Raw genomic sequence first — 15,826 nt, 5'->3', positions numbered from 1 at the left:
GCCAATACTTCCCTATTAAATATGTAGGAATGTTGAAAAAAATGAATAAATATACTCCTGAAATGTTTGAACTTCTTAGAAGGAAAGGTGTCTAATTTACTTGATTTTTTTCAACTTTTTTCTTTTATAGAATTGTTTTAGTATCTACTTGGATGTCTGTGTAGATATGTCCGTTAATTCTGATACAGAGAAATTACTCTATACCTTCATTTAAAATGGTATATGGAGTGTCCCTTCATGGTTCAGTGGGTTAAGAATCTGGTGTTGTCACTGCTGTGGGTCTGGTTATAGTTGTGGCTTGGGTTCATTCCCTGGCCTGGGAGCTTCTGCATGCCACAGGAACAGCCAAAAAAAAAAAAAAAAAAAAAAAAATAATAATAATAAAGGTATATGGGACCTAGTTAAGAAAAGTAGATAGTTTTATTTCTAATTTTAAAAATAATAGAGGAGTTCCCATGGTGGTACAGGGGAAATGAATCTGACTAGGAACCATGAGGTTTTGGGTTTGATTCCTAGCCTCCCTCAGTGGGTTATAAGGATCCAGTGTTGCCATGAGCTGTGGTGTAGGTCACAGATGCAGCTCGCATCCAGTGTTGCTGTGGCTGTGGTGTAGGCTGACAGGTGTAGCTCCAATTAGACCCCTAGCCTGGGAACTGCCATGTGCCATAGGTGCAGCCCTAAAAAGGACAAAAAAAAGTCAAAAAAAAAAAATAGAGATAAAAAGAATCTACTTAACATTTAAATTACTTAAAAGCAATGAGTTAAAAGTAATTTATTGAGAGAATATGGTATTAAACAATTGTAATTTTTAAAAGATAAGATTATGAATTTTGAATTTTAAAAGGTACTAGTTTTGAAATAATATTTTGAGAAATTGCCATCTATGTATATATATGTATATAAATATGGATTTTATATATATATATATATATATAATCCATACTTTTAATCTTCTGAAAATTGTTACCTGCCTGGGATGAACCCAGGAAATTTATTTATTTATTTATTTATTTAAGTTTATTTATTTGTTCATTATTATTATTATTATTATTATTATTATTATTATTATTATTATTATTTTTTGTCTTTTCAGGGCTGCTCCTGAGGCATATGGAGCTTCCCAGGCTAGGGGTCCAGTCAGAGCTGTTGCTGCCAGCCTGCACCACAGCCACAGCAACATGGGGTCTGAGCCGTGTCTGTGACCTACACCATAGCTCACAGCAACGCCGGATTCTTAACCCACTGAGCAAGGCCAGGGATTGAACCCGCAACCTCATGGTTCCTAGTTGGATTCATTTTCGCTGCGCCACGATGGGAGCTCTTGAACCCAGGAAATTTATAGATATAAGAGTTTCTTTGTGTAAACATAGTACAAAAATGAGAAGGTGCCAAGGGACAGTAATAAATAATTATATTGCTCTTCTACTTTGAACAGATATAGAGCATGCATTTTCTTTGTGTGGTTAAGTACTAAATTGATCAGGATTAACTTAGGTACAGTTTTTTTTATTGCTCTATTTAATTTGGGGGCTCTTATTTAAAAATGAGAGTCAGAGGGAAACAAAACAACTTTTGCAATTACCAAGTCTGATCTATTTGATCTATTACCTGAAGTGGAAAAAGTGGTTTGAATTCTTTGGGGAAGGTACTGAGGATCAGTGGTGCCTTAAGAAGCCACTGTAGTACCATCTCCTTAATGCCACTGTCATTTCTAACCCTCCATCAGTAATTTTATTTGAGAACTTTAGTCCTTGGGTATGGAGTGTCCTGTTGCTTGGGGCTGGGATTTCCTTATACCTGATAATTATTACTTTTCTTTCATAACAGGGGAAAAGAAGGCAAGAAGGAGCTAACTGAAAAGACTTCTAGCTGTGCATTCCTGATACCATACCCCATTCAGTCCCCAAAATACTAAATTTCATGGTTGTAGAGTAAGACTAGGAAGTAAATTTGGTGTAGATTATCTTAAAATATGTGACATACAGTGTCGGGTGTACAGGAAGCATGTCTGAGGCAGCTTCATAAGTTGAAAGCTATTGATGGGGAAACGTATGTATTTATAGATTTTAAATTGTGTCAAGGATTAACTGAAACAGTTCAAAAATAAATTCAAAATCCGTTATCCTTTGTACTTGAAGCCCTGAACCTAAGGATTGAAAAATGAGAAAGAACCCTTTCAAAAAAGTTTGACAAATAGGGTATGTGGAAATTCTCTTGCACCAAAGATTTTGATCTTGAAATTCCACTATACATACAATACTTTCTCATTATTGTCCTTTGTCTCATACTGATTGCTAGGAACTGTAGTATTTTAGAACCTTAACATGGGGCCTCAGAAAGCCAACCCAATGGGAGCCTACTCTGGTACTGGTCTTCCTTGATCTTAGATGAAATAGCAAGAGGTATATTCCTCAGCACTGAGAAAGAAACTATAAAACAGTTCTTCCTTGATACCCAAGATTCTAAATGTAGGCCTTCCTGGCCTTTGAAGTACTTGAGCTACCTTGTCCATCTGTCCATCACTTGCCCTTAGCTGACAAACCACTCAAATGTTGTGTTCTATTGTTTGGGTTGTGCGGAAAAGGCAGTTTGCAAGATTGGATTTTTGTTATGTGTATGTGTGTATACACACATGTGCGTGTGCACACGTACACACACAAGCATAAGTAATGTAGGTTTAGGAAGCTGTTACATTTTTAGAAAATAGATTATAAACCTTTTAACTTTTTAGTCTTTGTGTAGCCTGTCATGTAGTGATACCAGATCATAATTATATCAATGGAAGGCATGTGGACTTTGGGATTGGTTATAATTCTTTTTTTTTTTTTTAAATAATAGTTTTTACCTTTCTTAAGTTCTCTTCCAGCTAAAATGTTCATTTCTTGAGTATATATTAACTGACTTCCTAGTAGAGCTACTTAAAAGTGGAAGAATCAACTGTTATAAATTTGTATATTACAGTATTTATTGATGTTCTCATTTGTAGTTTCATAATACTGTTTTTATTTCTCTTTCTTAAATAGACACTGGAACTTCTTTACAGAATTACTAATGCACAGAATATAACAGTGATTGTCCAGAAAATGCTTGAATATTTACAACAGAGCAAAGAAGAATATATTATTGTCAATTTGGTTGGCAAAATAGCTGAACTGGCTGAGAAATATCCTTTGTTTGGACCGAGAGCCATAAAATACCTTTAGTTACACAGTGACTTTAAAATGATTAGTATAGACATGATCACTTGCAGACTGAGTTCAGAGATCCAGCAGTAACTTCCATTTCTGCTAATCAAGCCTTTCTTGTCAAAAACAAGAATTTGTATAGACTTCCTAGGGGATGACTAATTTTCCTGGTTCTCTTTATTCCATTGGTCAGCAGAAAGACATAGGAATCTCCGTCTGATTCCTCTTTCAGTCCTTTCTTATCTTTGACTCTATTTCCTAATCAGTTTCTCTTCTGTGTAAAAGGTCTAGTTTTGGGGGAGTGGGAAGGGATCAGGATGTTAAAACTTACCCTTGACACTATTGTTCAGTTCAAATTGTCACTTGAAATTGTTGGGAACTCCTTTCACTTGTTACTTTTCTTATTATTTGTTTTTAAAAAGTCAGAAGAACTCTGCAGTTTATAAGGATATTCATCATTCATTTTAAGATGTCCGTTGTTTAAATCTAATATTGAATGATTGAATGAATGAATGAATGAATAATGTTAATCAGATTATCTTGGAAATTGCTTACCTATAGTTTTGCCCTAGCCAGTGCTATAGCTTTGGCCAGCAGAATGAAAGAATTTAGAACTGAAGAGGAACAGTTTATGAAAGAGGGTGAACAACTTGCTCAGGAAGACATGACACATGTCTCTGAAGTGCATATCATTTTCTATTATGTATTTGTCCATAGTTAACTGGAACATTTCTTTCAGTTATTTCACATTTCTTTATTGGATGCCTGTTACATGCAAGATACAGTACTAGAAAAAGCAACATGAACTGGCTTATTAAGTTTATTAAATAAGCTTTTATTGAGCACCTATTTTATATAAAACTGAACTGTTGAACAATTTGTTGGTAAAGGTTAAAGGTATAAATGTCAGACTAGGATGAACTGAGGGTTATTTTTTTAAAGGTTGATACATAAAGGATAATTTTAATAAGTGGCATTTAGAAGTGCACTTGTTCTTAACACTGTGGACACATATGCTCCTGATAATGCATGGTTTATTCAGACAATGAATGCTGTGTTTTCAGTGGGAGGAGATGTGATGCATCCTGATATTCCCAATAACTTTCTAAGGCTGCTAGCAGAAGGTTAGTGAACTATTGCATTCTACAAAGTAAAGATTTTAAAATTAAATGTTTTCATTACAGAGTCCTTAGGGATTTAGTGGAAATTAAAATGGTATATCAATTTCTTTGTAGGTTTTGATGATGAAACAGAAAATCAACAATTAAGACTTTATGCAGTTCAGTCTTATCTCTCTTTACTTGATATGGAAAATGTGTTCTATCCACAGAGATTTCTTCAAGTTATGAGTTGGGTGAGCAAAGTATATTGAATCATAAATGGTTATAACATTATTTTTTATAAAAATCAAATACTAACAATATGTTTCCTCAGAAATCATTCAGTTCTACTCAGTTAACTCCTTCAGCTATCAGTTTCCCCAGTGATTACCATCTGTCATTTAACTATTTACTTGTCTATTTATTCTCCCTGACATCTCACTTGGCTAATTTTTTAAAAAATCTATTTTATTTTTTTTAATTGATTTTATTGAAGTATAGTTGATTTATAGTGTTGTATTGACTTCTGCTGTACAGCAAAGTGATTCAGTTATACATATGTACATTTTTTCATATTCTTTTCCATTATGGTTTATTACAGGATATTGAATAGAGTTCCCTGTGCTATACAGTAGGACACAAGTTTGTTCTATCTGTGAGTCTGTTTCTGTTTTGTAGATAAGTTCATTTGTGTCATATTTTAGATTCCACATATAAGTGGTATCATCTGGTTTTTGTCTTTCTCTTTCTGACTTACTTCACCTAGTATGAGAATCTCTAGGTCATCCATGTTGCTGCAAATGGCATTATTTCATTCTTTTTTATGGTTGGGTAGTATTCCATTGTATATGTGGTACCACATCTTCTTTATCTATTCATCTGTTGATGGACATTTAGGTTGTTTCCATGTCTCGGCTGTTGTGAATAGTGCTGCTATGAACATTGGGGTGCATGTGTGTTTTTGAATTATAGTTTTCTCCAGATATATGCCCAGGAGTGGGATTGCTGGATCATATGGCAACTCTATTTTTAGGTTTTTGAGAAACCACCGTACTGTTTTCCACAGTGGCTACGTCAGTTTACATTCCCACCAACATTTACAAGCGTCCCCTTTTCTCTACATCCTCACATTTGTTTTTGGTAGACTTTTTGATAATGGTCATTCTCACAGGTGTGAGTGATACCTCATTGTAGCTTTGTTTTGCAGTTCTGTAATAATTAGCAATGTTGAACATCTTTTCATGTGCCTATTTGCCAGCTGTATGTCTTCTTTGGAAAAATGTCTTTTCAGTTCTGCCCATTTTTTGATTGGGTTGTTTGTTTTTTTGATATCAAGTTATATGAGCTATTTGTATATTTTGTAAATTAAGCCCTTATTGGATGTATTATTTGCAAATGTTTTCTCCCATTCCATAGGTTGTCTTTTTGTTTTGTTTCCTTTGCTGTGCAAAAGCATTAAAGTTTAATTAGGTCCCATTTGTACATTTTTGCTTTTATTTTTTTCGCCTTAGGAGAGAGATCCAAGAAAATAATGCTGCAATTTATGTTAAAGAATGTCTGCTTATGTTCTCTTCTAAACTCTCTTCTAGGAGTTTTATGGTTTCAGGTCTTTTATCTAGATACTCAATCCATTTTGAGTTTATGTTTTTAGTATGATGTGAGGAAATGTTGTAATCTGATTGTTTTACATGTAGCTGTCCAGTTTTCCCAGCACTGCTTATTAAAGAGACTGTCTTTTTTCTCCATGGTTTACTCCAGCCTCCTTTTCTGTAGATTAGTGGACCTTAAGTGCATGGGTTTATTTCTGTATTTTGATCTTGTACTGTGCAATCTTGCTGACCTCACTTATTAATCTAGACTTTTTTTTTTTTGTAGATTTCTTGAACCCATGTTAAGAATTTTTGCATCTCTGCTCAAATGGAATAGTGGTTTATAGTTTTCATTTTTTCACTACTCTGGTTTTGGTATCAAGGTTATACTGGCTTCATAAAATGCTTGGGAGTATTCTCTCCTCTTATATTTTCTGGGAGGATTGTATGGAAAGGTATTGTTTAGTTTATAAGTGATTTGAAAATTTCCTTTTGTCTTTCCTGTTATTGATCTAGTTTGATTCCATTTTTATCAGAGAAAGCACTCTATAGTTTTAGTTGTTTTAAGTTTATTGAGGTTTATTTTATGGCCCAAGATATGATCTCTCTTGTTACATGGTGTGGGTGCTTGAAAAGAATGCATATTCTGCTTATTGTCAGGTGGTGTGTTTTATAGATGTCCATTAAATTCTTTCGGTCATGGTGTTGAGACAGAGTGTAGAGATCTCTAATTATGTGACCTCCACTGACACTTCAAAGGGGTGGCTTCATTATCGCTGAGCAGTGGTGAAAGTCCTGAGTCTCTGCAAGTGTTCCTCTGACACCAAGGAAGAGGGGGTGGGCTCCTTCTTTAGACTTGGGTGAAAGTTAAGTGCTGGCTTCCTATGTGATCTATACAGACACAGCAGAGGAGTGGTTCTTTCTACATGTTGGTGTGGGGATGAAATTCTTGGTTTTCACTCGGCCTCTCTGTCACCACTCTTGCTTGGGAGTTGGGGTGCCTCTTACAGCCTGTTAGGGGTGGAAGTCTTGATTCTCCACTCGAGCGTTCTGGTATGGATGGGGTTACATTTTTTTCTATGTCATGTACTTGTGTGAAAGTTTTCTGTCTTCCTTGTTCTTTGGCTAGAGGGCAGGCTATTCTTGGGGCTTTTTTGGTCTGTGCATTTCTAGCTTGCTGGTTCTCCAATACCCAGTCTGGTTTATTTGAGGCAACAGATAACTTACTGTATCCTTAGGTCCCAAGGTCTTTAGTGATCTGCTTTCTTTAGGTCCCAAGGTCTTTAGTGATCTGCTTTCTTTTCTCCACCTTTCAGTATTTTAATATGTGTTTTACAAATAACATCAAGGGCTTTTAGGTAAACGTAATAGGAAGAACAGGGGAAAAATTCTTCTTCTACTCCCTTTTCCCAGAAGCTTAAGTCCACTGATTTTTGAACTGGGATTTAGGTAACCTGCTCTTCCAGAGCTATCTTCTGTCTTTTATTAAACCAGTCAAAAAATTATCTTACAATTTAAGGATTGAATTTATGTAGTCCTATTTCTTTTTTTTCCTCTTCTTGTTAACTAGCTATAAAACTTCCTTTGCTTATCACCTCACCTCACTTTTTCTTCTTTCTGGTCCCAATTTTATACCAAAGACATGAAAATACTGTGTAAGTACTACTTAGGAAAGATCTCAAACTCCATGAATGATGAGTTTATTAATGATTCTTAGCCCAATGGGATTATATACATCACCTGAATAAGTGAGATGAAGAAAGAGAATATGGAACATAGATGACTGTTCCTCAGAGTCTCTTTTATAGACCATCTACATCAGAATCAGCTGATGCTTATACAGAATGTATATTGTAGATCCCCACTGTAGATATATTAAATCAGATTATTTGAGGGTAAAGCCTGGAAATCTGTATTTTTACACAACACCTCAGGTGACTCTTATGCATTCTAGCATGTGAGAACCACTTGTTTAAATGCTTATGGGAAAATAGTAACAGAATGTGAAAGTGCTTATAATACCAACATCCAAACCTGTAAGTTCAGAAGAAAGCTAATTTGTAAAGGTATACTGCTTTATGTTAATGGTAAAGATATGGAAAACTTTTTTATATTCAGTTCCAATTCTTAGTGTAATTTTGAACCTAAAATATACAGTTGTATCGTTAATAATTTTTTACCATGAGAATATGGTTGTTGTTTTTTTTTCCTCTGCTTTTTAGGGCTGCATTTGTGGCATACGGGGATTCCCTGGCTAGGGGTCCAATCAGAGCTACAGCTGCTGGCCTACACCAGAGCCACAGCAATGCAAGATCCAAGCCGCATCTGTAACCTACACCACAGCTCACAGCAACACCGGATCCTTAACCCACTGAGCGAGGCCAGGGATCGAACCTGCAACCTCATGGTTCCTAGTCGGATTTGTTTCCACTGCACCATGACGGGAACTCCCAAGAATATGTTTAAAGTAGATAAAATTCACTTCAGCAGTAGGCACTTTGTTTAGATTTCTGAGTATAGTTGCTGTATGGTTTGATATTTGTACATAGACACATCTCTTTGTTTTACTTACAGGTTTTAGGGGAGTATTCCTACCTCTTAGATAAGGAAACACCAGAGGAAGTTATAACCAAGCTCTACAAGTTACTTATGAGTGACTCCATTTCTTCAGAAACAAAAGCCTGGATAATTGCTGCTGTGACCAAGTTGACACCCCAAGCACACTCTTCTAATATAGTTGAGAGATTAATCCAGGAACTTACCACGTCTTTGGATACTTGTTTGAGACAGCATGCATTTGAATTAAAACATTTGCATGGGAATGTGAAATTTATGAAAAGCTTGCTTCCAGTTAATAAGAGTTGTGAGGACATGGTGGTAAGACATCTGTGTTCCACCTTTTAAAAAATTGCATTGTCTTTAAGCAGAATAATTCTTGCATTTATGATAGATCTGGAATATATGAAAATATAGTTTCTATAGTCCTTAATATGGAGGTTGGAGTTTCTTTCACATTAGTGTGAGAGAGAATTGAAGCACTTCTATTCAGTAGTGATCCTAAATAGTCAGGAGGACTAATCTGTTCTTGTGAACTGCAGTGAAAGGATTTATATTCTGTGACAATCTCCTAATATATAATAATTTGAGGATTAAAATTTTTATCTCATTTGAACTTCTCTAATATGCCGTTTTAGTATTGTTCTCTTTTCCTTGAGAATGTAGGAAGAAAGCAGTTTTCTATTTTATTTTGTCTCTCTAAATCTTTACCACTTCAGAATCTAAATCTTTACCACTTCAGAATCTGATCACCCACCTTCCCTTCTCTCATCTACTTTCAGCCACTGCCCCTTTTAACCAAAATGCTTAGTTAATGCTAACCTCTGAGTTTGTACTAGTGTCTCCCTCAGATTGTTGTAAATATGAAAACTTCCAGAAGGAATTCAGATTTGTATAAATTTTTATGTTAGACATTGTATAATTGAGGAAGAGGAGAAGATGGGTAGTATTCCCATTAATTCTTACTCAGAGTTTCATGACTTGTATTCATTTTGAACCTTTGTTCAGTAATTTTTTCATTAGTTCCTCAAGGGACAGAGCCCTTGCTTTAACATTTGGTAGACATTCTGGAGACTGTATGACTAAATAGGCTATACATAGTATTTTTTTTCTTCTTCTTTTTTTCTTTTTAGGACCACACTTGCGACATATTGAGGTTTCGAGGCTAGGGGTCGAATCGGACCTACACTACAGCTACTGGCCTATACCACAGCCACAGCAATGCAGGATCCAAGCCACGTCTGCAATCTACACCACAGGCTGCAATGCCGGATCCTTAACCCACTGAGTGAGCCCAGGGATCGAACCTGCAACCTCATGGTTCCTAATCAGATTCGTTTCCACTGCATCACGATGGAAACTCCACTATATAGTTAAGCTAGTTAGTAACTCTGTTTCCCTTTCTTCCAGTAAAAGATAACAGTGATGACATAGCTTCATCTCTTACAAGTCTAATAGAAATGAAACCTTTCCAGATTCAGAGTGTGACATGCCACTTAAATGTTTGAGAATTACCTGCTATTCTAAATTATCTGAGCTGTTTGCTTACACTTGACTAAATCAGAAGAAACAAATCTGTGGTTTCTGAAGTCATTACTGCTATGTCCTCTTGTATATCTCGTTTCTCTTTCTCTCCTCACTTTTTCTTTTCTCCTTTCCCCTTATTCTTTCTTTTTTTTTCTTTTTGTTGTTGTTGTTGTTGTTGTTGTTGTTGTTGTTGTTGTTGTTATTGTTGTTATTGTTGCTATTTCTTGGGCTGCTCTCGCGGCATATGGAGGTTCCCAGGCTAGGGGTTGAATCGGAGCTGTAGCCACCGGCCTACACCAGAGCCACAGCAACGCGGGATCCGAGCCGCGTCTGCAACCTACACCACAGCTCATGGCAACGCCGGATCGTTAACCCACTGAGCAAGGGCAAGGATCGAACCCGCAACCTCATGGTTCCTAGTCGGATTCGTTAACCACTGCGCCACGACGGGAACTCCCCCTTATTCTTTCTTAATCTCCTTATTTCTTTTCAAATAACCATTCTTTTGTATATTTATATTCTTGTACTTTATTGAAATTAATTTTCCACAGATTTGTGGAAAAGCATTTTTATTTTTATTTTTTAATTTTTAAATTTTTTGCTTTTTAGGGCCATACATATGGGAAATGGAAGTTCCCAGGTTAGGGGTTGAATTGGAGCTACAGCTGCTGGCCTTTGCCACAGCCACAGCAATGCGGGATCTGACCCGCATCTGCGACCTGCACCAGCTCACAGCAACACTGGATCCCTGACCCACTGAGTGAGGCCAGGGATCAAACCTGCAACCTCATGGATACTAGTCGGATTTGTTTCTGATGCACCACAACAGGAACTCCTGAAAAAGCATTTTTAGTTAGAAGAGAATAGGATAGTTAAATCAGGAGCACTGTGGGAGGCTAAATAATGGGCCTCCCCAGGATAGTCACATTTTAATCCCTGGAACCTGAACTTATATTAGCTTTTATGGTAAAAGGGACTCTGTAGGTTTGATTAAGTTAAGGGTTTTGTAATGGGGAGATTATCCTGGACTGTCTGAGTAGGCATAGTGTAATCACCAGGGTCCTTACAAAAGTGAGGCAAGAGATCAGAGAGAAGAAGGCAAAGTTATAATAGAAGCAGAGATTGGAGTGATGTGGCCACAAGCCGAGGAATGCTGGCAGCCACTAGAAGCTAGAAGAGACAAGGAACTTATTCCTGTTCTCCCTTGGCATCTCCAGAAGGACCTAGCCTTTGCCAACACCTTGTTTTTAGCCCCCAACAGAACGAAACTAATCTAGACACTATAGCTCATAGGGCATATGTTTTTCTCTAGTAGGTTACAGGTCGCATGAGGGCAGGTCTTTGTCTCAATCATAGCATCTAACATGATGCCTTAACATATTAGATGCTCAAAAATGTGTTCTGCAATGCAGTGAAATTAATAAGTGCAATTGACTTACATTGTTAGGTTCTTAGCTGGGTGACTTGGTTATAGATGTTTTAGACAGCAAGAGAATTGAGTAGCAATTTTAGAATTAAAGTTCTGGTTTTCACTTAAAAACTATTTTTAGGAAATGTGAGCTGAAATTACTTAAATGAACGTACAGTCTACTGTTGAGGGTCAGTTTTTTTAATTCCTAATTTTTGCTTTACTTTAATGTAGGTAGATGCCTCGTTATCTTTTCTGGATGGTTTTGTGGCTGAACAACTAGGTCAGGGGGCAGCACCTTATAAACCTCACCATCAACGGCAGGAGGAAAAACTTTCTCAGGAAAAAGGTAAGTGTTCATGGATTTATGATAAACTAGATTGTAGAGATACAATTTTTAATGCAACTTATAGTCATGTAAGTAAATAACTGAGGATCTTTACTTTTATTTTCCCTCTTTAAATCTGCTTGTGACCTGTTCATCCTGACCTTGTTGGTGTAAACAGAAAAAAGAAGTGTTAGCCTGGAGGTATTCCTGAAGTCATAGGTTTCATGTACATAAGTACCTAAGATTTGGCAGCCATCCTGGAATTGTAAAAGAACTTGAAGGTGGAATTATCATGTTGGTCACTGTGCTCAAGGGCTGACAGATATTAGTGTAAAGCATATCTACAGAAAAATTTCAGGGAAAAAAGCTCTGTTTACTGTGGAGTAGTGAGTTTCATTATCATCCTGAGTAGTCTTGTATAGCTTGTGTTAAAATGCTTCCTCCAAGAAGATGTCTGATGGGTAAATTTAGGAACAGCTAAGAAAGCAGAGAACAACTTTACATTTGAATGTATCCTGTCAGGGAAAGACTTCTGTTATGATTTTAGTAAAGTGGAGATTATTGAGATATTTGATAGTGGATGGGACATATATATATATATATATATATGAATAAAGGGAGACCACTGACTTATTTATATAGGAATTCAAAAAATATTAATACCAAGAAGTTCAATGCTGAAAGGTCTTCCCCCCCTCCCTTATTCATTATCTAATGACTTTTGTTGAGTATTTACTATTTTCCAGGCTCTGTGCTAGGCATGTGATTACAACTGAATGGTTGATCCTAAAATGAAACCAAAGAGTATAAATACTAATTATAGGCTTAATGTTATCTTTTTGCAAAAGTATTTGCTCTTTTAAGGTTTTTGACATATTATTTAACACAGTGATACCTAGTGGCCTAGAATATTTAATTTCTTTTCAAAGGGTAATCAGTTTCCTTCTTATTTAACTCCTCATATATTGATAGAATATGTGGGGGGAAAATAAAGTTCAGAATTACAAGTGCCCAGTTTCTGACTGTCGTGCATATAAAGGCCTTATCTCATCTAGGGCATGGAGTGAAAATTTGGAGTTCCAAAGGGGGAGACATGGTCTAATTGCCATATTTCCTTGTTTTCAAATGTCCGGTGGCCATCAGCTCCTGTTATTACTGCAATTGAAGGGTAGAGCAGGGAAGGGGAAGGGAGGTAAGACAGGAGTCTAAGTCTTGGCTCTGCCTGCCTTCTTTCCTTAAGTTAAGTGGCTAATGCAAATATGATAGCCCTGAAACTTACCAGGCTAGTGCATTCCTTTGCCAAGTACGTTTTTAAATCATAGAATCATCATTATAAATGGGGTTAAACTCTCAAATTAGGCTCCTCCACTCTCCTCCCAAATTTATTTTTCAAAAGTTCTCTAAAGTAAAATTGAAATTTCATGAGCTTAGACTCATATCATGGGAAAGGAAATCAGTTATGAGATAGGACATAGCAAATGCTTAATAAATACTTGAGGAATAAGTTACAAAATCATGTATCTTATAATTGGATGGCGATAAGACAGAAAAAAAAGTAGGGGAAAAGTAGATATCTATTTTCTGCCTAAAAGGCTATTAATTTTAGACTCCTTCAAGTATTAGTTCGTTCTGCTACTGATCTTATTTGAGGTTTTTATAAATCATTTGCAGAGAGTAGTAGTTAAATGTTACTTTTATGAATGATACAGTACTTAGCTCTCTTTGGTAGAAAAATGCCAAGTTCTTAACAATAAACTTCTTGGAAGATACTGTAAGATATTGGCAAAAATAGATGGGATAGTGGGGAATAAATTTTTATTACCAGTTCCTACTCAGAAAAAGCATTTAGGAATCAGTGTGGATTATTCTGTTACAACATTTTTAAAATATTTTGTAGCCCCCATGTTAGTTAAAATCAGAGATAGTAAGGGGAAATAGCAGTGTAGTCTCCTGTCTACAGAACTGTGGCTTTTAGAAAAAAACCACATCAGGCCAAGATTGTTAGTCTCTCAAGATACAAGTTAATAACAGCTGGGGATGGTCAGAGACGTATATAGCCACATGACCAAGGTATAAAACTGCAGTAAAAGGTAATGTAAAGGAGTGTACGTTTAGTCAAGGCCTCTGAAGTCATGAAGGGTACAAACAGATTAAATATTGAATTACTCACTTAAGCCCAGGATAATTTAGGTTTTTATCTCCCACCTGGATTACTTTCAATAACTCGCAACTCCCAAAGACTCTCTTTCCAGCTCATGCTTTCTCCTTATGAATTGCCCTTTGTCCCTATTCTTCATCTGGTTAACTTCTACATATTCATTAAGTTGCAATTCAGCCATATTCTTCCTTCTCCTGACTCTTTCTGCATACCATTATTCTCTTCCTGTTCCTCATTTTTACAGTTGTTCATCTGGTTAACTCCCCTCAATTTTTGTCCTTTCCCATCATTTACCTCTGTTAAGGGTCTTGGGATATTCTCACTAAAGAATGAAAATAATGTGGTTTGAACTTCATTCCCCATGTTGAGGTCTTCTTGGCCTTTCTTAAATGACAATCTACAATTCTTTTGTCTCAGGATTAGAGTTTTATCTAGTCTTCAGATATTGTCCCCTTCCATATCTAGTCTTATCTCTCTAATTTTGAATTCTTTCTGCTCTTTGCTTAAACTCCTATCTTTACTTGCTCTTTGGCTTAAACTCTTGAAACATTTCTTGAGCTCTTTTCTGTTACTGGAAGTGTTAATGCAGAGGCTGAATGATTGACTGTAACAGATGCTATTTAAAAGAGGCCAATATGGGATAGAAGGTTAAGCTAGATAGATGAGTGGAGAGCTTAAAATGAGAGGATATTCTAACTGAAAAGGACCTTAGAAAGATTTAGACAAGTGATTTCCTGACATGATTAAGAATCAGAATCACAGGGAGAGTTTTAATAAATGATACAGATTTTTGAGTCTTACTCCTATTCTTTTTTGTATCTCTGAAAGCTTGGTTGTGTGTATAAAAAGATATGTGGGAGATTGTGTGAATTCTGTGAAGTTGGCTTGATTTGGTTATCCTAGTTATCAAATAGGCATTGGGAAACTGTTGATCTAGCCCAACCTTCTCTTTACAGACCAAAGAAGTAAAGGTCTAATTTATACACCTAGTTAACACCCAACCCACATCAAGAACTGGTTCTCCTGATTATTCATTAGCCCATTATTTTTTTTTTTTTCTGTTGGACAGTTATTCCTCTTCTGTATCATTTAGCTAACAAACAAGCTAATTTATGTAGTATTCTTTGGATTAGGTGCTCTTTCCTTTGGAGGAGACAGTATAATCTAGTGGTTGAGAGTGCAGCTCTGAAACCATTGTATCTGATTTCTTATCTGGCTCTTTCATTTCCTGTCTTTGTAGTCTTGGGCAACTTCATGGCACTCCCTTTGCCACAATTTCACTTGTAAAATGAGGATAATAATTTTAATGGAAGTTCACATTTTATTTTCTAAGATACCTTTTATGATTTAAGAAGGTCCAGACAGTCCAAAAGATAATGTGCCAGTTAGGATTAAGTTTAGCTAAATAGCATTTTAGAAAACAGACAAAGCAGGGCCCTAAATAAGGTAGAGGGTTATTGCTCTCTCCCATTAAAGAAATTCAGAAGTAGGCAGCCTAGGATTGATGATGGCTTCATGAATATAAAAGAAGAAGGGTGTGAGAAAGTTTTTTCTTCCAGGATGACTGTTTCCAGAAGTTGTGCACAAAATGTGTTAATAATTTCACTGGTCATAATTAAGTCATATAATAAAGGAGTCAGGAAATGTAATCTCTTTTTTGGGTGGCCATGTACCTAGCTAAGAATTGAGGGTTCTGTTACTTAGAAGGAAGAAGGGCATGGATACCGTCATTTCCTCTACCACCGTAACAATACGAATTTCTATGGCTCTAATTGAGTTAATTTGGGTATACAGACTCAAAGGAGTATGAACCTATTTGTCAGTAAGGGAGATATCATATGAGGGTTCCAATCAGTACATTTGGTACAGGAATGTGCCCAAAAGCATTTTGTTAAAAAAAAAAAAAAAGCCATCAGTTCTTCATTCATAGCTCATTAAATGTTTTTACATGACAGCAGTGACCAATAGACCTGGC

At 36.2% G+C, this 15,826-nt stretch overlaps 1 protein-coding gene across 3 annotated transcripts in view; it reads left to right on the top strand.

Annotated features, from left to right (window-relative positions):
* Positions 1 to 15,826, top strand: part of AP4E1 (adaptor related protein complex 4 epsilon 1 subunit) — a 65,586-nt gene that overhangs the window by 31,929 nt on the left and 17,831 nt on the right. Inside the window, exons 11-15 of one of the 3 annotated variants that reach the window (XM_001924871.7) lie at positions 3,024 to 3,163; positions 4,197 to 4,309; positions 4,421 to 4,539; positions 8,449 to 8,751; positions 11,600 to 11,714. In XM_001924871.7, coding sequence (XP_001924906.4) covers positions 3,024 to 3,163; positions 4,197 to 4,309; positions 4,421 to 4,539; positions 8,449 to 8,751; positions 11,600 to 11,714 — 790 coding nt within the window. The remainder of the gene's footprint in view (positions 1 to 3,023; positions 3,164 to 4,196; positions 4,310 to 4,420; positions 4,540 to 8,448; positions 8,752 to 11,599; positions 11,715 to 15,826) is intronic. The other 2 variants (XM_013992999.2, XM_013993000.2) reach the window with 2 other exon arrangements.

Source organism: Sus scrofa, chromosome 1, assembly GCF_000003025.6.
Source record: "Sus scrofa isolate TJ Tabasco breed Duroc chromosome 1, Sscrofa11.1, whole genome shotgun sequence".
Taxonomy (NCBI): Eukaryota; Metazoa; Chordata; class Mammalia; order Artiodactyla; family Suidae; genus Sus; species Sus scrofa.
Note: the sequence above shows the minus strand (reverse complement) of the source record. Positions and strands in the feature narration are given on the sequence as shown.